Source organism: Sminthopsis crassicaudata, chromosome 4 (assembly GCF_048593235.1).
Source record: "Sminthopsis crassicaudata isolate SCR6 chromosome 4, ASM4859323v1, whole genome shotgun sequence".
Classification (NCBI taxonomy): domain Eukaryota; kingdom Metazoa; phylum Chordata; class Mammalia; order Dasyuromorphia; family Dasyuridae; genus Sminthopsis; species Sminthopsis crassicaudata.
Window position 1 is genome coordinate 355,303,029 of NC_133620.1, and position 22,371 is coordinate 355,325,399.

Sequence of the window (22,371 nt, forward strand, 5' to 3'; positions counted from 1 at the left end):
TCTGAGGCTGGATTTGAACTCGGGTATTCCCAACTCAAGCCCAGTGTTCCATCCACTTCACCACCTTGCTGTCTTTAGCTGGGAGAAGCTGGGAGGGATTGAATGGAAAATGTATACAATATTCTCTCCTAGTTGTGCCCCATTTCTCTTTTGTGAGGGAGGAGGTGTTTCATTCCTGAATTTTTATTGATTTTCCATTTACTCAGAATGTATCTCCCCTTTAGTGATCTTTTCATTTATGCAGGGCTCTTTTGTGAAAGCCATCTCAGAGCCTGTTTGGTGGATGGGGGGGAAGGGAGGGCGAGTGTGTGTGTGTGTGTGTGTGTGTGTGTGTGTGTGTGTGTGTGTGTGTGTGTTTTCGTGTGTGGAATGTAGCAGTGGAGGGGGGTGGGCATGGGGAAAAATATGGTTTCCTCTCTCAGGGATCCCCATAATCAGGAATGTTGGACAGGAGCAAAGCTTTCATTGGCTTTCCCAAATGTCTTTCTTGGCTGATTGTTTGGAAAGGGAGTGAGGGTTGCTGAAGGGTGCTTCACTTTATGAGTAGTCTTTCTAGTTAACTCACTGCTTGTTTAATAAATATTTCTGCTGAAGAGTTTCCCTTCCCTCGCTTCTTGGAGGCCTTGGTGGGAGAGGGATCCTCTGGCGAGATGCTTAAGGTGTATCGGGATGTAGCCCCGGCGCTGGCCTGGGTGTTCCCTCACCTTCCTTGCCCGGGGCCAATGACAGACCAAGTTCATTTCGACCTTGCTGGCTTGTGTTGACCCTCCTTGGCTGAGGGCCCATGTCTTTTGGGTTTGGATGCCCTGGTGGTGGTTGGAGGTGAGGATCTGCTTCGGCCCCCTCTTAAATCTGCAGGGCCTGGTGAGATGGAGGTGGGGAGGGGGACCCAGAAAACGCAGAATTGGTTGGGACCGCGTCCCCATGTGAAACTTTGATCCCCGAAGAATGGAGGTGTAGACAGCGAGAAGAGTAGGGGTAGCGGATAGAGAGGAAGGGACCACTGGGCCGAGATTGGGAAGGGGGTTGGCTGTGTCCCGGGCGTCGGGCGCCTCGCTGGTGGTGACGCAGACACCGCAGACGGCTTGGAAGGAGAATCGAGACCCCGAGCCAGCCGCAGTCCCGCAGTCCCCGGGTGCCAGGCGGCAGGGAAGGTGGGAGGGGGAGGGGTCAGGCGGGGCTGGCTTGCCTAGCTGGGGAAGGGAGGAGGGAGGAGAGCGGAGGGCAGGAAAGCAGAAGGAGCCCCTGCTTGACCCCGGGGTTCTCATCCAGCCCGCTGCTGGGTCTGGGTTGACTGGGAGAACCGCGGGGCGCCCCATCGGAAAAAGGGAAGGGAGAGGGGAGATGTCGGATGGGGACAATCGAGACAAGCCATGATTGGGCGCGGAAGGAAAGGGGACAGCGCTACAGACCCGAAATCAACAGCGCCCTAGTTAGAGACAGAAACCTCTGCGTCTCTTGGAATATCAATTCAATTATGAATGGGGACAGAAGTCTGGCACCCCCGCTGCAGCCGGTCGGCTCCTCGGTGCCTCCCCGCCAGCCTCTTTCCCACCCCCTCAGTCCTGTGCCTTTAGGGGAGCCCTCCAGCTGGGCTCCCAGGTCCTCTTCTAAATTCCTCCTGGATTGGGGGGGGGGGGTAATCTTCCCCTAGATCAGGAGTTATTCATCTAAGGCTCCTGGGTAGATTTCAGAGATTCTGAGAATTTGGGAAGGGAGGAATTACGTCTTTATTCACTAGAACTGGCTTCCTTTGTTATCCTTTGCATTTTATTCTATGCTTTTCCGAACATCCCTCGGTGCTGGACCCCAAGGCTCCAGTGGACTGCCAAAGAGGGAGCCGAAAGGTTATGGTCCTTTGCTCCCAACCCGATGCCCCCACCCCACTCCTTCCAACCCCAGGATCTGTCCCGGTGCCCGGCTGCCTTTCCCGCTTTCTCCTTCGCCCCCTCCCCATTCTGTTCTTAAGGTTCTCTTTGGGATCCAAAGAGCTCGATTCCTCCTCCCTACTTTAGGGAGCCGGGGTGGGGGTGGGGGGCATTGCGTCGTGGTACAGGGAGTAGAAAAAGGAAGGGGGAAGGGCAAACTCGGAATCAGGCCTGACTGGTAACGGAGGCTTTCGCTCAGTGGCTGTGCCAGCGGGTGGGAGAGAGTGTGCTGCGGGCGGTGGGTGTGTTGTGTCTGGGTGCATGTGCCCGCGTGGGTGAATATACACACATCCAGATCTCTGCCAGGTTGTCATCACCTCTGTGGGCACCCACTCCCTGAGTGCCAGGAAGAGGTTCTCCTACTTCACCTGGGGGTGGAAAGGGGGATGTTTCCTGCGGTTCCCTTCCTTTGCGTAGAGAGACTGGAAGATCGGGACAAGAAACCACCTCCTGCAGGGGCCAGTGGACCTCCCAAAGGGCTCCCCTTTTCTTTCTTTCTCTGGCCTTGGAGAGGGTCTTCCACCTTCTTGACCTGGTCCCCTGCACTTCTGGGTTATGTGGAAGCCAGTGCAGGGATGTAAGAGGCTAGTTCCAATGTATTAAGTACCTAAATAAGTCGGTTTTGAATGAATGAACAAATGAGATGAGGATGGGGAGGGGATGCCCTTTGGACTGGGTCCTATTAGTGATGACCATTTTTCTCTACTAAGATGAAGCATTGAATAAAGGAAAATGCAAGTAGGAGGAAATATTTCAAATTGATGTTCAGAAGGACTTCTGCACCCCTGGGAATGGGGTGGCAGAGTTTGGGTGCAGCACCTCCCCCCTCAAGTACATTAAGAAAGGACCAGTAACAGAGGTAGTGGACTGACCTAAGTGACTTCCTCTCCATCCTGAATGACAAGGGAGTTTCTCCTGAGGCTGCAGTGCTAGGCCTTTCACTAGACCAACACCTGCCTGCTGAAGTGCAAACGGGGGCAGAGGTGGAAAGGAGTCCCTTGGGCAGGTCAGGCAGAGCAGCTGCAAGATTCCTCAAGCTTAGAAGAAAAGGCTTCTGCAAGTAGAAGGCAGAAGGATCTCTGGGTAGGTCCTAAAAGCAGCAGCCACAATTTCATCATAGTCACTGCAGCATAAACGGCCCCTACCATCTGGCCCTGGGAGCTTGCTTGAGCAGCCCTATTTAAAAGCAAGGTGAGAAAGGAAGCAAAAAGGGGTAGTAGGGGACACCTGGGAATGGGGGCTACAGAGAATGGTTTGAGAAGCACATGCAGAGGAAGAGACAAAGGCATGGAATGAATGAGAAACCCCACACAGAGAGGCGCACACACACACACAGATACTGGCAGACAGAAATGCGGGCACACATACAGCGCCAGAGAGAGAGAAAATGGACATGTACAATAGATATCAGGAAAGACAAAGGAAAACAGAAGATGGACTCAGTGCCTGGATCTAGGGGAACACTAGGTTTTTAAACTGTAGTCTGCAGATGGTTTTTTGTTCATGGATATCTGAAATCTAAAAAAGGACTTTGTCTTCCTTGAGAGGTGACAGAGTAGAATAGAAAGAATACTGCCTCAGATGCCACTCTGTTACTAGTGAGGTAATCTTGGGCAAAATTATTCACCATTCTTCACCTTGGAGTCTCAGTTTCCTCATTTGGGTTGGACTACATGGCTTCTAAGTTTCCTTCTAGGTTTAAATCTTTCATCCTATGAGCTTGGGGTAGGGGGAGAGAAAGGGAGAGAGAGCAGCATCGTGGGAGAGGAAGTAGGGTATTTCAGTTGCTTTATCGTGAAGCAGGTTGGTAAAGAGGGAAAGAGCGCTGAATTTTAAGTTGGAGAATTGGAGTTTGAATGGTGGTTATGTTTGATGTCTACGTGACCAAGGGCAGGCCATATCACCTTCCTAGGCTTCAGTTACTCATTGAGAAATGGGGGGTGGGGGGAGAGGGCTGGATCAGACTCTTTACAGCTCCTCTACTGCTATGCTTTCTGTAATAGGATACCATGCAATCTTGTCCCAGGAAAAGAAGCCAGTTCCCTTGGGTCTCCTCTTCCCTCCCTCGTGTCCAAGAATTTCCTTTTATCTTTGATTCCTTTATCCTACTCTATGTCCACACATTCATTCACTATCATTATAAAGTACCCAGTCCATCCACCCTAGTCTTTCTACCCTCGCTTTGACGTGCTATTGAAGATCTGATATTCCTTCTATCTACTTCTCTGTCCCCATGACCTAAACTCCCTTCCCCTGTGAGATTGCTTGCATTCCTCCCCTCCCAACTTCCCCTCCTCTTCTCCGGACTCTCTGTGAATTGTCAAGTCAGTCAATCAATAAGCATTTATTAAATGTTTGCTATGTACCAGGCGTTGGCAAAAAATAAGGGCAAAAACATGATCCCTGCCCTCAAAAAGCTCTTTCTAATGGAGGAAGACAACATGCATATAACTGTATATAAAAATATATATGTATATATATTGATATGGTGAAAATGAAAAATATACTCAAAGGAAAGGTACGAGGTGAGGAGTGGAGGGAGAACTAAGAAAAGATTCTTATAGAAGGTGGAATTTGAGTTTGGAAGGAAGTCAGAGTCAGGAATTGGAATGTCCTGGGCGTCCAGTCTCTTCCCTCTAGCTGGGATGACAACATGTACCCCATGAATACCAGACAATGTCCTGAGAAGGCAAGGCCTTTACAAATCTTACTGGGTACCTGGGGCATTGATTAGGGGGAACAGGTGATAGAGAGGGAGGGATTGTCAGAAAAACCGCTGCTATAGGAGATATCGCCTCCAACATCATCAGAAGCTATTATTAAGTGATGAAGAGAGAGTGATGACATTTGGGGCCCAGGAATTTTTTTCTTTTCTCCTGGACTTTGCACCCCCTCTTGTAAGCCCATTTGTCTGGTGTCTGGGCCAAAGTGAGGGAAAGTCTGGTGAAAGGCAAAGAACAGAGCTGGAGATCTAGGAAATACTTTGCCTTCCTCACCTTGATTCTATATCTGTCTCTGCTACTCGGAGCAGGGGCCTAACTCTGGTGCTGGAACAGAGAGAGAAGGAGGCTGGGGGAAGGGGAACATGGCTGGAAGAGCTCAGACCTCTACTTCTCCAGGGCTGCAGGGGTTCCTTAGGTGGAAACCATAGGTAGCCAGATGGATGGCCAGGCAGACAGGTGGCAGACAGGCAAACAGATGGACAGGCAGCCTGGTGGACAGATAAACTGATATAGCCCCAGACCACTCAACCTCATCTCTCAGAGATGATCAGTGTCACAGCCAGACACATGTCGGGACAGAGTTTCTATTTATAAGTGAATGAGGTTGGCTGTTCTAAGAGGGGAAGGGCCCCTAGGAGGGGGATGAGGAGCCAGGGAAAGAAGGTGATGATTAGTCTAGGCCCTAAGTTGGTAGGCAGAGAAATGGGGGGGGGATCGTGGGAGAGAACAAGCTCTGAAGGGGCTACAGTCCCCAGACTTTCTATGGTCCTAGTAAGGTGGGAGGAGGAGGGGACTGCTTTTAATGTGTTAGATATCAGCTGAGTGAGTATTCTTGTTCACTAGGGACTCTCAGACTTCAGCAGACAGAATGAAGGCCTATGGCCTCTCCCTGGGCTTGTCTGATTCAGGCTACACTAACTCCCCTTTCCTCACTAAAAGGTTATCTTTCTGATAACTGGGAGAAGTGGTAAGAGGGAAACATGCAGAGAAAGAAGGATGTTGGAGTCTTAGCCCCAACAGGTTCACACACGAGTAGGGGACAATTTGATAATCAAGAGAGAACAAATGGGAATTGAGGGTGAATGATACATATGGAGGGCAAAAATGTAGTATTCTTTGCTAACTTCCATTAGCCAGCCCACATCTTTTTTTAAGGAGGCAATTGGGATTAAGTGACTTGTCCAGGGTCTCATAGCTAATAAGTATTACATGTCTGAAGCTGGATTTGAACTCAAGTCCTCTTGACTCCAGGGCTGGTATTCTATCCACTGAGCCACCTAGCTGCCCCTCCCATTCCCATCTACACTCCTCTATCTGGGTCCTATCATACCATACCACTGTCCTGGTGCCAGTCCAGATTTTTCTCACCTCATGCCTGAGCAATTATTGATCATCCTCTGCACAGTGCTACCAGCTCGTTCTCTCATCCAAATACCAGTTGGATTACGTCATTTTCCTATTAAAAAATCTTTAGTAGCTCCCATCATCTGAAGAACAAATTCCAAAATCCTAAACTGGCCATTCAAAACCCTTCACAATCTGATTTCAGTTTACCTTTTAAGCTTCCTACTATTCCCCTTTATCCCAGCTTCTTAAACTGTGGGTCATAACCTCATATGGGGTCTTCTAACTGAATGTAGTGGTGAAATTGTGATTTATCACTAGTAAATGTTTGATTTGTACACTATTTTATATGCCATGGACCCTGAGTCATGTAAAAATTTCTCAGGCAAAAAGGGATCTTGAGTGGAAAAAGTTAAGAAGACCTGCCCTATATGATTTAGGATATTGTAACCAGGGCCAAGTCATTCTTTATAACTTCCTTGCTCCTGGAAGTATCACAGGTTACCTATTCATCTGTGAATTGTATTGGAGTTGAGAATCCAGAATTCTATTTCTTCCATCTAAGTTCCCCTCTCACCTGTCTCCCAGTTATCTGGAAGCTAGTGAAATCCTTGGTTGGTGAGGGAGAAAGGAGTTAGTATGCCCTGAATTGGATGGATTCTAGGGAAATCTCTGGAAGAGACCCCAGGCATTCATTATATCTAGATATATTCTCTTACCCCAGAGTTTTCTTCTTCTGAACTCCTAGCAATTTTTTTTGTTCTAATAATGGTTAATATTTAAATAATGCTTTATGGTATACAAAGCAGTTTACATATGTAATTTCATTTGATTTTCACAACTCTGTAAACTAAGTACTGTTATCGCCATTTCACCAAGGACAAAAACTAGACTAAGAGAGGAAGTATCATTATTCCATTTTACAGATGAAAAAACTAAAGCCACATATCTATTTGGTATCTGAGGCAGAATTGTAACTCAGATACTCAATCCACTGCGCCACAAATTAATATACTTGATATATTTCTGCTGGCTTCCTTCCCTGCTGTTGTCTATACTATATCTCTGCCAGGAATGCCCTTCTCTTTGATCTAAGTTCTTCCCTTGTTCAAGAGACAGTTCAAATGTTTGCTCCTCTATTGCCTTCTCTTTCTTTTCTCCTCTGAACTCCTATAATGAATTATTCACCTGGCATTTACTTTGCATTATTTATTTATCCTTTGGATGTACTTGTCCTGCTCTCCCTAACTAACTTGTAAGCTCCCCAAGGGCAAGGACTAAGTCTCACACAACATTGTTTCTCCAGTGGTTTGCACAAAGTAGCACTCTAGGTGTTTTTGGTGGTGGTTGTTTCAAGGCAGAATTGGCTGACTCTATGTGAACCCATTTGGGGATTTCTTGCCATTTCCTTCTCCAGCTCATTTTGCAGATGAGGAAACTGAGGCAAACAGGATTAAATGACTTGCCCAAGTCATTTAGTGTACAAGATCAGATTTGAACTCAGGGAGACGAATCTTCCTGACTCCATGCCTGGTCCTCTATTCACTTGGTGCTTTATTCTTTGGGGTTACAGTCCTGTTTCTGGTACATACTGTCTGCATGACTTTAGGCAAGGTATTAAACTTCCCAGGCCCCACACAGCTTTCTCAGATTATAAATTGCAGAGAAGGTGAAACCAGCATTGACAAAGGGAGTTCCCATACCAATATAATTACCAGTCCTTCTTTATCCAAAAGGATAATCTGAATAAGAATGGTTCTGGGGGGGCATGGAGAGTTCGCCTATTTCTTACTTTCCTGCCTATTTCTATTACATAAATGTTTGGAGGAATAGAAGTCCTCATTGTCCGTGACAGAACTAAAACCCTTTCTAGAGACCATTCCCAAGTCCATCATTTTCAAGTTCCATATATCGAGGGCCTTGGCAGCTGAGAACCAACAAACAGAAACAACTCCCTTGGTAACAGTAGAAAAGGCCACTGAGGGCATACTGTGCCCAGAAATGTGCTAACCTGCCTAGAGGCAAGGGAAAAGAGCTGCCTTCTTGCCAGGTCCCTCATAGTCAGAAAGATGGGAGAGGGAAGTTTTGGAAAGATGAAAGGGACAGTTTCACACAGGAGTGATGGCCACTGCACTCCTTCCCCCGCACCTGGGACAGCTGGGTTGCTCTATTTTATGCTTCATGCCCTCGATCTGCCTTTTCAAAACTTTCCCAGGCTAGTATTTACAGCCATGCCTCTCCAAGGGGATGATGATTTTTTTCCTTGTACCCAAATGCAGACCAAGACCTAGAGGGAAAGGAGATTTGTTCCAGCTCTATTCAGTGTGTCATAGATTCACAACGTGAACACCACCTTACACATCTCTGCTGAACTTAAGTCAGATATATCTGAATTCTAATTCTATCCCAATTACTCACTAGCTGTGGGATTCTGTAGCCTCATTTTCCTCATCTGTAAAATGGGAGGGGAGAACCTCTAAGAACTACTAATTGAGAAGAACTACTTCTCAATCTGACAGAGGGCCACCTGAATGTTGGCTAGTAGAACTGTAACTAGTAATTGCTGAACCTGGTGCAAGGATGGGGGAAAATCACCTAGGGGACATAGCTGGGGACACCATGTGTTTCCTTCCCCCTTAAAGCAGTAGCTGCTGCTTAAGGATATGAAGTGGGGGGAGGAGGCAAGAATGAGCCCACCGTTGCAAAAGGCCCAGTAGGCCAGGGAGAAGAGGCCCTCTTGGATGATGCTGTTGATAATCCCTAAAACTTTCCACCCTCAGACAAAGTCTTGGTTCCCACTCTGGTTACAGTTCTCCCAGATGAATATGTCCCTGTGCTTTGAGGCCACTGGGACTTTGAGCCTCAAACCACTCTGCTCTTCACTCTAGAAAAGAAGGAACACATATGGTGTTCCTTGGGGAGATATCATGGCCCTGTAGGACAAGAGCCCTGACAGGAAGAGTCCTGCTATCATATCCCCAAAATATGACTTTTTGATGTGTGTATAAGCACAGATATTCTTTCCCAGGAAGGGAACTGAAAAATTGGAGAAAAGCTACTTAGGGAGGGAAAGGTGTGTGTCTGTGGGTATATGTGTGTCTGGTGCTTGTATGTGTTCTTGCATACATTTACACCACAGGAAGATGATTAAAAGCAGACAAAAGTGGAGTGGGCCAAGGGACCATCTTGCTAAAGTTTATGCAGTTGAGCTAGGGGAGAATATCCTCATTCTGATACGATAATACCTTCCTTCTTTCCTGTATTGCCCTAAAGCCTTCAGTCCCAGGGCTCCCACAAGCCATCAAAATTCTCTCTCATCCTGACCTTCCTCTAACTAAAGAATAATTTAAATAGGTCAGGCAAATGTTGTCCTCACCCCTACTATGTGGAGCATAGAAAGCAGCCGAGGTATGGCTGGTACAATTACCCCTTCCTCAGCCATCCCCAAGTCCTAGAAAAGAGCTCATTCTTCTCCAGGTAGCTGGTGTTCTGCTCTCACCTTCCAAGCTAACTTTGATTGTGCAGGTTTCTCGCCTTTCCTACCCTCAAAGAACTCAGGTTGGACATTGGCTTAAGTTCTGGGAACAGTTCTCTTTCTGAATAATCTTTGATGATCAAGGAACAAAATAAACAGAGCTCCCAAAATACCCCTCCCAGCTATTCTTCCTCCAAAACTATAATGGGGGGGGGGAAGAGAAGACACTTTCAGGATGGAGGTTGGAAAAGGCTTAGAGTGAAGGACTGAAAATTGTCCTCCTTCTTTCTGCCTCCCTACAGGCTGGATTCACAGGTGATAGCCATTTTGTTATATCTAGTCCTGCTCAGAATTGGACATGAGCACTCTCCATTTTGGAGAGGGTCAGAAATGGCATCTGGGTAGACAGGTGGCTTGATCTACAGGACAGTGCTTGGGTGAGCACCTGATTAGTGAAACAAAAACTGGCTTTTATATGGCAACTTTAAGGTTTGCAAAGTATTTTACATACATTGTCTCATTTGATCTTCCCAATAATTCCATAAGGTCAATAACCCTAGAACTTGAAGCTGTGTGTGTATGTGTGTGTGTGTGTGTGTGTGTAAAAGTATCCATATTATATAGATGAAGAGAATTGAATTAATTTGACCATGTAGAATTACATAATTAATAGCAAGGGCCTGTTCTTCCTGACTAGATCCAGCTATCTAGGAGATAGTGAGGGAATGGCTAATTCATATATTTTTTAAGGCAATTGGAGTTAAATGATTTGCCCACCCATAGCTGGTAAATGTCTAAGGTTATATTTGAACTCAGGTCCTCCTGACTCCATTATATCACCTAGATGCCCCTGATTCAGATTTGGTGGCTGCTCATTTATAGTAGTGGTTGGCTTAGTGGAGATTCTGGCAGGACAAAGTAGCTACTTAAAATGACTTTTTAGTGGTTCTCTGATGTTTTAGAACTGAAAAAAAAAACCTGAGTTTGAAGCTTTCTTCGGCTGTTTTCTGTTTATATGACTCAATTTTCTCATCTATAAAATGGGAGTAATAATATCTTTAATAACTAATTCAAAGAGTTGAGAGTATCAAAAAATAATATATGAGAAGTAAATTGAACACCTTAAAGCAATCTGCAAACCTTAAAACATGATAGGTATCAGCTGTCATTACTATGAGGTTATTGGTTATTTAACTAGTTAAATGATAGAACTGGAAATTCTCATTCCTTATGAATGTGAAGGAAAAGACATTTTTCTTTTTTACAGATATGGCAACTGAGGCACAGAGAGGAAGTTTAAGTGACTTAGTAAATTGATAGGTTTGGGGGCAAAGAACAGGACATAGGTGAAGTCTCAGTGCCTTCTTATACCATCCTCTTCCTCTTTTTGCTGAGAGGAAGTATATGTGTGACTATGTGTGAGTGTTTGGAAAGAGAAAATGTGGTCTGCAGTTGGCCAAGAAAACTCTGCCAAATCTACATAGTAATAGTAGATCACGTGTGAATCCGGGTGTTCGCGCAAGCGTGGAAGCTCCAGGAGGCATGATGCTGAGTGCAAATCCACAGAGATTATCCTTTGACTTCTAAATAGCATATAGCATCAAAATAGGCTTGGCCTGGGCCCATTGAACTAATTCTGCAGCACCAGGAAAAGCTAGAACTCTAGGGGAACAAGATAGTACATGAGGATGGACCAGAAGCATCCTGGCACAAGAAGCACATGGAGGAAGGTCCAGAACTGGGTCTGGCCCTCAGTGGGTCAGAAGCAGTTGCATGGAGTTGGGGACAGGCGTAGAAGTAGAAAATGGGTAATATAAATTGGCCCATCTCTGAGTTTCCTTAGTCTAATATTTCTAGAATCCTTTTGGGGGATACTGTATTTCCCCATAGCAAGAATCTGGAAATGGGGGTATCTCCTTGATTTTGCTGACTTTCACAGCCAAAGATGGCAAATCTGTCAGCAACCATCTGTCAGTTCCCCAGGAACTGTAAAATTGTTTGATTTTTAGACACAATTGGGAACTAAATAATTTGCCCCACTCTTCAACAATGGGGTGATTCAGGCCACTTCCAATAGACTTGTGATGGGGAGAGCCATCTGCATCCAGGACTGTGGGAACTGAATGTGGATCACAACATAGTATTTTCACCTTTTTTGTTGTTGTTTGCTTGCTTTTTTCCTTTCTCATTTTTTTTTTTACTTTTTGATCTGATTTTTCTTTTGCAACAGGATAAATGCAGAAAAATGTTTAGTAGAATTTCACATATTTAACTTATATTGGATTACTTGCTGTCTAGGAGAGAGGGTGGGGAGAAGGAGAACATTTGGAACACAAGATTTTGCAAGGATAAATGTTTGAAAACTACCTTTGTATGTTTTTTAAAAATAAAAAGCTATTAGTAAAAAATTAAAATTTTAAAAAGAATAACTCTTAATAAAAAATAATAATTTGCCCAAGATCATACAGTTTAAAAAGTATCTGAGGCTAGATTTGAACTCAGGTGCTCCTGATTCTAGGACCAGTGCTTTAGCCATTGTGCCAACTGGCTGCCCTGAGAATTAAAAAGTTTTTCAGTGAGATTTTCTTGACTCTTATTTTTATTTTTCTTGGGTGGAAAGGGAGGTTGGGGGGGGGGGAGAAACACCAGACTCTGATTTCATTATAATTAGGAACTCCATGTTAAAGTGTTGTCTAGGCACTAAGAGATTAATTAAGATCATCCTACAGCTAGTATATGACAGAGACCAATTTCGAATTCTGGTCTTCTTCATTGAGGACTCAGTTCTTTATCCATTGTACCAAGAAGTATCCCAATAACTCCTTAGTTAAAACTCAGAGGAGGTGTAATGAGGAGACTTAACTCCTCAGAGAGGCACTGGGGGAAGACTTATCCATGTCTTTTTGCAGAAGTTTGTGCCCCTCCTTGGGTTACTTTATTTTCTGGGGTCCAGTTTCCTCATCCACAAAGGGAAATGACAGTTTAGTTTTATTTCTATTCTGATCCTATGCTCCATCTTCTCCTTTTCTCCATCTCTGGCACTTCCAGCCCGAGGAACTCACCAATGCCCTGGAGATCAGCAACATTGTCTTTACCAGCCTCTTCGCCTTGGAGATGCTGCTGAAGCTGCTGGTGTACGGCCCCTTTGGCTACATAAAGAACCCTTATAACATTTTTGATGGAGTCATTGTGGTCATTAGGTAAGTCCTGCCTTCTCCCAACTGGTCTCCCGAGCAAGACTTGGGGAGGGAAGAGATCACCTTAAAAAGGAGTTAGCTGGGAAGAAGGCTGTGGCTCCTTCCTTTCAGCACCAAAGTTGGCCCAATGGGAGGCAGGATGGTTTGACAGATAAATCCTACTTCAAGTCAAGAAAGTGGGGTTCTAGTCCCTACTTTGTTTAGTATTGTGACCTTATAAGAGTGATTTCTTTTTTTTTTTTTTTTTTTTTTTTTATTTTTTTTTTTAATTCATTTTTCCAAATTACCCCCCCTCCCTTTATTCCCTCCCCACGACGACAGGCAATACCATACATTTTACATGTGTTACAATATAGTCTAAGTACAATACATGTGTGTGAATATCATTTTCTTGTTGCACAATAAACATTAGAATCCGAAGGTACATGCAACCTGGGCAGACAGATATTAGTGCTAACAATTTACATTCCCCTCCCAGTGTTTCTTCTCTGGGTGTATCTACCTCTGTCCATCATTGATCAACTGGAAGTGAGTTGGATCTTCTTTATGTTGAAGATATCCACTTCCATCAGAATACATCCTCATACAGTATTGTTGTTGAAGTGTATAGTGATCTTCTGGTTCTGCTCATTTCACTCAGCATCAGTTGATTTAAGTCTCTCCAACCCTCTCTGTATTCCTCCTGCCGGTCATTTCTTACTGAGCAATAATATTCCATAACCTTCATATACCACAATTTACCCAACCATTCTCCAACTGATGGACATCCATTCATCTTCCAGTTTCTAGCTACAACAAAAAGAGCTGCCACAAACATTTTGGCACATATATGTCTCTTTCCGCTCTATAAGAGTGATTTCATTTGAATCTGTACAATGCTGTGGTTGACTCCCATCTGGGACTATTTTATATTCTCCTCCTGTAAGTCTTGTCATTTAGTTTTTCTGGAGGAACGTCAGAGGGCTGCCATATCACCAACTATCAGTAATAGCTTCCTTTTCACTTCTGTCTTGTGCTTTACTCTTTCTTGGAAATCCCCCCTTTCTCTGTTTCTCTCCATTACTACTTACAGTTCTGCATGCCAATCAACTAGCATTTATTTATTAAGTACCTACTATGTGCCAGGTACTGTGCTAAGTGCTGGAAATATAAAAAGGCAATAAAAAAAAAAAACAAAACCAAACAAAAACGCTCCCTATTCTCAAAAAGTTCATAGTTTAATGGGGAGAGACAACATGTAAAAAACTATGCAAATGATACAGACAGAATAGATTGGGGGTAATCTCAGAGGGAAGGCACAATAATTAAGGAGAATCATGAAGGGCTTTTTGCAGGATAGGACTTTAGCTGAGTCTTGAAGGAACCCAGAGAAGCTAGAAAGGGGATAACATTCCAGGCAATGTGTGTCCTAGAATACATCTCAGCTCCCTAGCTCCCTCACACCCCTTTCTGCCATCTTCCCTCCATTCCAAGCCCTTCTGCCCATCCCACTCATTTGGGTTGGGGTGGAGGGGCATAGAATTAGGAGTAGATGGCTTTGGTGAAAAGTATTTTAGAAGCCCATTTTGTAAATTGCTTGGAAACCCTTGTGGGTGCTCCTAGGAACTCAGTTTGGGATTTCCATATCATTGCTCTACCCCGGCTCAGGCTTGGGGCCAGGAGAGACAGCTTTATTACTTTTTTTCTGTTTGGCTTTAGATTTCATTAGAGGAGAACAAAGCAAATATTTCATAACCTGATGCTGTTCTATAGGCTTGATGGGAAGGATAGGGGGTTAGGAGGGGCAGAAGGAGTCCTGTTGGCTGCAATAATGGGGCCCTCTGCCTGGTAGAAGGATGAGAATAATCATAGGCATAGGACTGTTATTTAGAATACCAGCATTTCTGAAGCACAGTTTGAAGGCAGAGATTATTTTAGCATCTCAATTTCTTTTTTTTTTCTTTTATTTTAATAGTATTTTATCCCTCCAAATACATGCAAAGACAGTTTTCAATATTCACCTTTGCAAAACCATGTGTTCCAAATTTTTTTCTCTCTTTTTCCTTCTCCCTCCTCCCCAAGAGAGCCAGCAATCTGATTCAAGTTAAATGTCAGCACCTCAATTTCTTTGGGCTTCTGTGGACATTAATCCCCTCTCCCCCTTATGGATCAGAGAGAGCCCCTTCCACTAAGGAGAGAGAGAACACTTTGATCCCCATCCCAGGAGATGGGGGATGCCAGAAGAAACAGAAGAAAAATTAGAGATAAGTGGAGGGGGGAGAGGAATAGGATAGAAAATAGGATAGGATAGTTCTAATCCAAACATACCCGCAGGGCAGTTTCCCTTAGGGTTCACCCAGGTTTGTTAAACAGGACCTAATGCTGTCCCTTCTTCTCCTTGATCTTGTTCCAAATTCCCTGTCTCTTACCCAGCGTGTGGGAGATTGTGGGCCAGCAAGGTGGAGGTCTGTCTGTACTTCGAACCTTCCGCTTGATGAGGGTGTTGAAACTCGTTCGTTTCCTGCCGGCGCTGCAGCGACAGTTGGTGGTCCTCATGAAGACCATGGATAATGTGGCTACTTTCTGCATGTTACTTATGCTCTTCATCTTCATCTTCAGGTGAGAAGGGAATCAGGGACCTAACCCTTTTTGTGCAGGATTCCAAATCAGGGTGCAACTGACTTAAACAATTTTTTTTTCAATTAACAAGCATTTATTTTTCTCTACCTAGCAACCCTCCTCCTTGTTCTGAGAAAGAAAAAAAATAAAAACAAAACACTTGTAACAAATATGCACAGTCAAGCAAAACAAATTCCCACATAAGTTGTGTCTAAAAATGCATCTCATTCTGCATGCTGAGCCCATCACCTTTCTGTAAGAAGTTGGTAGCATGCCTCCTCATCTCTTTGGAATCATGGTGGTTGGTCATTGTGTTGATCAGAGTCCTTAAGTGTATTTTTTTCAAAGTAACTGGCCTTTTGGAAGCACCTCAAACTGGGGCTTGGACCTTGAGTATTTTCCAGCTCTTTCTACACCAGAGAAATTCTTCACCTTTTCTGCACCATGGGCCCCTCTGGCAATCTGGTGAAACCTTTAAATATATAAAATACTTAGGATTACAAAGGAAGCTAATTATATTGAAATAGTTATCTCTATGTATTTTCAAAAGCTCTCATACCCCAGGTTAAGAATCTCAGCTCTAAGCTCTGAGGATTGAAGAATGGGGACGTGAAGCATCCTAGATTCTGGGGACAGGACTGGGTATCAAAAGGGAACGGTGGGGAGGCCTTGCATTAGCTTTTCCCTGTGGGAGCTGGCCGAGTTATTCCATTGCTTTACACGTTCCCTAAAGAAAAACTGGATGGAAGAGAAGCCAGCCACAGCCGACATCTGGCATGGTCGCTGGCCCAGGGATTCTGTCGCTGGAGAGCAGGGATGCTTGACTTGACTCAGCGCAACTGAGGGTGGTAGAGTTCAGCATATGGGCTCCTGCTGGGAAGCTGCATGGGGGGAGGGGAAGGAGGCACACTGGGGGTTCCAAACATTCGCTGTTTTCCACCAATCTGCCAGGTCACAGACTCTTTCCCTCTCCATATCTTCCTTGCCTTTTTTTTTTTTTTTCCTCTTTCCCCATTATTCATATCTTCAAGCTTAGGATGGAACAACAGCACTCTGGGTAGTTGGATCTCAGGTCAAGTTTGGAATCCCTGACTTAGAGAGGGCTGGAATGGGGTTTGCTTACCCACAGACACCTCTGCCCCCCTGTGCCCAAAGGAAACAACCCAGAGCCACGCAGGGTTACCTTATTGTATCTCCCTCTGCCTCCCCTATCTGGAAAGTAGAATGTTGGAGAAATCTGTTGTCTGGGACTGCGGAAAAGTAACATTAAGTATGTACCTGGTGATTTCACCAGGTACCTAAAGTGAGGAGGAGAAGAAAGCAACAGGGTCTGGCTCCCACCTGCCAGGGGAAGGGAAGAGGGAGCAGAAAACTGCGTGCTTTACCTTCCCTCCCCCTTTTATGTTTAGTATCCTGGGCATGCATCTCTTCGGCTGCAAGTTTGCATCTGAGAGAGATGGGGACACGCTGCCTGATCGGAAGAATTTTGACTCCCTGCTTTGGGCCATTGTTACCGTCTTCCAGGTATATGAGTCAACTGGACTTTGTGGGTGGGTCCTTATCCTAAAATCCCGAGGATAGATGGAGAGGAAAGGCTGCTGGAAATTGGGATGTTTTCTAGCTGTGTGACTCCGGGCAAATCAAGTAACCTCTCTGGGTCTCAATTTCCTCATTTGTAAAACGGAGCTAATAATAGCACCTAACTCCCAGAATTGCAAGGATCAAGTGAGACTACATATGTATAGTATATAATAGAGTATAGAGACCACATGTGTGTAGAGTAAAACTCAAAGCCCCTATAAATGTAAGCTATTGTCATCTTAATTCCCTAACCTCTGATCTCTGTGGCAGATCCTGACTCAGGAGGATTGGAACAAGGTCCTCTATAATGGCATGGCTTCTACGTCCTCCTGGGCAGCTCTCTACTTCATTGCTTTGATGACTTTTGGCAACTATGTCCTCTTCAATCTCCTCGTGGCTATCCTGGTGGAGGGCTTCCAGACCGAGGTAACCCACCTAAACACTGCCACCCTGTCCCCTTGAGAACAAAATGATCCATCACTAGAAATACCACCCCTTAGAATGAAGCGACCCAGCACTCCTGTTGTACTGTTGCTCAGCTTCCAGACCAAAATACTTTCTACTCTAGGTTCTCTTCTAGATGGATGTAATCCATAAGGATTCTTTTTTCCTGGTTCTCTTATCTCTTCCAGACAGAAGTCACTTCTCTCCCCTAAGACCCTCCAACTCTTACCACTAGAGCTAAGTCACCCCTCTATAAAGTGTTGTGCAGCCCACCCGCCCACTTTCAGAGGGAGCAATTGGCAGCCCCTTCTGGCCCCAAGTAGTCCCTCCCATCCCCCATCCCCCACCCCCAGAAAGGGAGGTCGCTAGGGGAGATTAGAAGAAGGTTTTGAGGAAGGGTGCGTGGGGGGAGGACTGGAGGGTTCTTGGAAGCAGCTTATCCTGAGTCATTCTGGAGAAATGCTGGAGGGGGGGGTGGTGTGTGGCATTTCAGTTGTTAGAGGATGGAGTGGAATGGGACACCTCCCTATCAAGTCAGTTAGTCACTTCTCAGGATGATAAACTAAAAGTTGAGTTGGAAATAGAAGATCTCTCAGGTCCTTCCGGCTCATTCGTCCATCCAGGGTCATAGGCCATTGCCACTGTCTCTCCTCAGAGCCACTTCTGGGTGCGAACAGTTTAGGTTGCGCGTTTCCCGCCCCCCCCACAAACACCCTATTTTCTTTGAGAAATCTTTCGGGGAGCAGGATGACAACATGATGTCTTCATATAGTGTCCGACCACCCCCAGAACAAAAAAGGGCTCTTCAGGTCCCTGTGGTTCCTCCTCCTTCTCTCCAGTCGTGCCTCAGAGACCTCGGTCTCGAGACTGGAGGGAGGTGGACACATTGAAAAATGAGCCTAGTTAGCGACCTCTAAAAAGGAGACGAGCCGTCTATTTCCAGATCACGCCTCCGTCGTCACAGGCCCCGTCATCGATTAATATTGATTAACATCGATCCAGCCTTAGCCGAGCCCGGGAAGTCTGGTCCAGCCTCTTTCTGAAGTCCCCCCAGCCTCCCCCGCAAGGCCACGCCTCCGCCCTCATTTCTCTTCTCCTGCCTAGGTCTTTCCTCCCTCCCCCTCCCTCCCTTCCTGCAGCTCCTTTATCGGGGTCCCGCTGGGCGCCTGGAAAAACCTCCTGGTTGGGCGTCGAAAAGCTGTCGGGCCAATTCTTTCCCGGTGACCGGGATGGAAACTCCCGCAGCGGCCCCGGCTATAAATACCCGGCGGGGTGGGAGGGGATGGTAGCGTAGCGATGGCTGTGTGTGGCGGGGGGAGAATCTGTTTTCCTTCCCCGGGTCCCCAGAACCTTGGGGAGGCCGGTTCTCCGCAGGAGAGTGGGGGACACAGAGAGGATGAGCTGAGTCTGAGCATGGCCGGGGCCCCGGAGGGGGCTGCGTCTGCTGCGCTCCCGCGCGATTGCCCCTCCGCACCTTGGACAGCTATCCATCTTTCTGACCCAGAAGAACGGCTGCTGGGGGCAGGGGTGGGGGGAAGAAGGGCGTCCAGAAGAGGAGGCTGGCCGGGAGCCAAAGCTTCTTTAACTAGTGAGCAGCCTTGTCCTGGCTCCGACCCAGCGGGCTTTTGCTCCTTCGCGGAGGGGAGTTTGAGGGGGAGTTACTGTTTTGATTCTTCCGGGCAGGAAAGGGTTAAAGCCCTTGCGCGGGTGCACGAACTTTGCATTTGGTGGGCGCTATGTACTTTATGATGTGATTTGGACGGCATTCACGCCGTCCTTCCTCCTCTCTCTCTTTACAAGCACAGAGTGCCTGGAGTTTCTCCTTCCCGGGCCGTGGGGGGTGGCTAGAAAGAGGGGGGACATTTCCATCTTCGCAGTCTGGGACCCGCCACTTCCCGGAAGCCAGAATTCCAGACAAGCACCAGAGTCTAGGGCTCCCCATCTAACGAGGAGAAAATAGGGAACTGGCCTGCACTCTCCTCAGACTCCCGCGCTCTCTCAGTGATATCGCCTGGATACCCGAAGTTTAGAGCCAGCTGTAGCCCCTCTCCGGGCTGCGCCGGTCACTGACTCCTAGAGCAGCCACCCCCGCAGAAGAGGCCTCTCCCGCTCCCCGCCCCCTCTGCCCCTTTCAGCAAACACCTTGTTAATTTGAGTGCAGCTGTGCTGGGCTCCTGGTTGCTAAGCAGCAGCGAGTGAGAGGATAGAGAGCCGGCTGGGGCTCCTCATACCTTGGGGTGGGATGACCCTGGTCCTGTCGGGTGGATGGAGCGCCATCTAGATCTTCAGTTTGGCAATTGGGGGGGGTCTACTGTATGTGTCCTACTCCAGCAGGGGGAAGAGGGAGTAGCCATCTATAGGACCATAGTTAGCTAAGCCAGTCCAGAAGGCGGCCTTGGTATAGGGGATGGGGAAATTTACTGAATTCTGGATTTACTGAAAAAAGGACAGGGTATCCTACAACCGTGATCTTCTAGATTCTACAATCTAGAATTTGAGAAGTCTTGTTCCTCCCCCCCCAAGTCACCCTGAAAAGTCCCCAATGTCCAGACTGTCTCTCTGGGAGAGAGACTTTGCACCAAGGCTCTTAGTGGTATTTTCACTCCCAATCAGAGGAGTCTTAGATCTCACCCTATTTACTTTTCCTATGAATTAAGCAAATTCACAGGTTGCAAATTCAGGTGATGAGAAGAATTCCTGAGCAAATCTCCCTCTCCCACTACCGTGTTTGGGGCCTGCCTTATGCCTGGACAAGGCAATATCCATTTCCCAACGTTGGGAGTTAGGTTTAGGACCTGTTAGTATAGTGGAAAGAGTCCTGAATGAATAGAAAAAATCCAGATTCACCTCCTACTTCTGGGTCTTTGTTATATGAAAGATTCTTAACTTTTTTTTCCCCCACTGGCCTCTTTGGCAGTTTGGGAAAGTCTATGGAGACCCTCTCACAATTAGTTTTATATGTATAAAATAAATTACAATGGAAACCATTTATTTTGAAACATGGTGGTCAAAATGATCAGAGGTTAAGAACCCCTGAACTAGATGGCCTCTGAGATCCCAATCCAGTCCGTACACTTTTCACAACTCTGAGATTTGAGGTTAGGAACAGAAGCATCTACACAGCTTCAACCTTCTTCCTCCTACTCTGGCATTTTTTTATATGAACAGTGAAGGTTAAGCAACATCATTGAGACTGGGATGTCATTCATCTCAGTTCTGTTTCTCTTTCAGAAGAAAATGGTGGAATAGATAGTGTACCCACTCTGGAGTTAGGAGGACTGGAGCTCAAAACTGGCTTCAGATAAGCAGTATCACCCCCAGCAAGTCACTTAACCCCAATTGCTTCCAAAAAAAAATAGAAAGAAAAAGAAAGAAAATGGTTTTTAGATCCTAAGTTTCCATTAAAAAAAAAAAAAAAAAACCTTAGCAGCAAAGATCTGAGAACCCGCTTCCCAATCACCATTTTTGTGGGTTAAATTAGAAACGGCCTCCTTGAAGGGAAGGAAGTACTCAAGTTGTGTCCTACCTTGGGAGAGCTTTGGCTGAACAAATTTGTCTGGTCAGTCAGAGGCACCCACATCCCAGCGCTATGTATTACTCCTGTACATAGGTTCATTAAATGTTCAAGTTGAAGGCCTGTTATGAAACCATTATTTGCAATGAAGGGATGTTATTACCATGTCATTTTGTCACATTCCCTCTCAATGGGGTCACTTTGACAGACCCCTCGCTTTGAAGCAACTTAGTTCAAGGATATGAGACAAAAAGCGTCTTTTTAGCCTGAGTCTCTCTCACTACACACACACACACACACACACACACACACACACACACACACACACACACCTCTTTCCCAATTCCTTGCCTCCGAGGGGAGCCAGGAGAGCAGGGTCCTAGTCCTGGCTTTGTCACTGTTGGGGTGATGTTGGATAAATCATTTTATTTCTTCATATTTCTCATCAGCAAAATGAAAGGATGAGACTAAATCATAGATTTGGAGCTGAATGTAACTTTGGAAGCCATTTTATACACGGGGCATGGAGACCCAAAGGAGCAGTAGAAATGGGATTTTAACCAACAAGAGGATTTTTTTAAAGTCCCTTTTCTGGTTAACATCCATAATTCTCCTTTGACCGCTATCTTCCTATCTTTTGTCCTTGACTCATTGGTCTCTACTTCTGTCCTTGCCCTCACTTTCATGGCCCTACCTCTGACTCCTTCACCTTCCTTTAACCCAGAAACCTGAGGGGGCTTTTATCCTGAACCCTGGTATGATCTTCCCCACCACACACATGCCCCTGAATGTCTCTCATCTCTCCCTTTGCTGGAGGCGATTTCTCTTCCTTACTATCCATTCTCAATTTGGCTATTTGAAATCCTGTGCAACTGTGACCAGTGCCCACCCTGCCTCCCCCTCCCTCTCCCTGTAGGAAATCAGCAAACGGGAAGATGCAGGTGGACAGTTAAGCTGTATTCAGCTGCCTGTCGACTCCTTAGGGGTAGGTACCCGTTCAGCATGACCTCTCCCCCTCTGTCTGACCCGTACCAGCCTTGTCCTTCCCTCCCACCACTGTCTCTCCCGTTTTGGTGTTCCTCCGGTCCTTCACGCTTGCCTGCATTGGTGGTTGTGATTACTTTGGTGGTTTCTGTGGATGTCGTGAAGTTGACTTTGATTTTAAGTCCCTTCCCTCTTAACAAGCTCAAAGAGGCTCTCTGTGCTAGGATTCTTCTTGGCTCTGGCTCCTTGAAGGGGTAAAAAGCCTCTCCCCCATCCTCATCAGATTGTGAAGGAAGTGACTTAGAATCAAGTATCTATATTTATATGTGTGTGTGTGAGATAATAGTGAGCCATTCAGGTTTTAGATGATGAAGGACTCCCAGTCCCGGGTCCCTTACATATCTCTCCTCCTTTTATTCTTTTCCCTGGCTTTTGGCTTTCTGGGATCCTTCGTTAAGCTGCTTAGGTTGGGGAAGGGCCATTGGAGGAAGCTTCTATCAGAATTATACCCATATTTTAATACTACTTCAACAGGAGTATTAAGTGTTTGATTTCAGTTTTAATTCAACCCCTTTATGCATCC

General features: G+C 46.0%; 1 protein-coding gene across 25 annotated transcripts in view; it reads left to right on the forward strand.

The window, feature by feature from the left end:
• CACNA1G (calcium voltage-gated channel subunit alpha1 G) overlaps positions 1-22,371 on the forward strand; it is an 86,888-nt gene that overhangs the window by 27,321 nt on the left and 37,196 nt on the right. For 15 of the 25 annotated variants that reach the window (XM_074261775.1, XM_074261755.1, XM_074261756.1 and 12 more), the window contains exons 10-14: positions 12,519-12,670; positions 15,080-15,265; positions 16,675-16,789; positions 17,117-17,272; positions 21,721-21,789. In XM_074261775.1, the coding sequence (XP_074117876.1) occupies positions 12,519-12,670; positions 15,080-15,265; positions 16,675-16,789; positions 17,117-17,272; positions 21,721-21,789 (678 nt within the window). The remainder of the gene's footprint in view (positions 1-12,518; positions 12,671-15,079; positions 15,266-16,674; positions 16,790-17,116; positions 17,273-21,720; positions 21,790-22,371) is intronic. The other 10 variants (XM_074261778.1, XM_074261781.1, XM_074261760.1 and 7 more) reach the window with 1 other exon arrangement.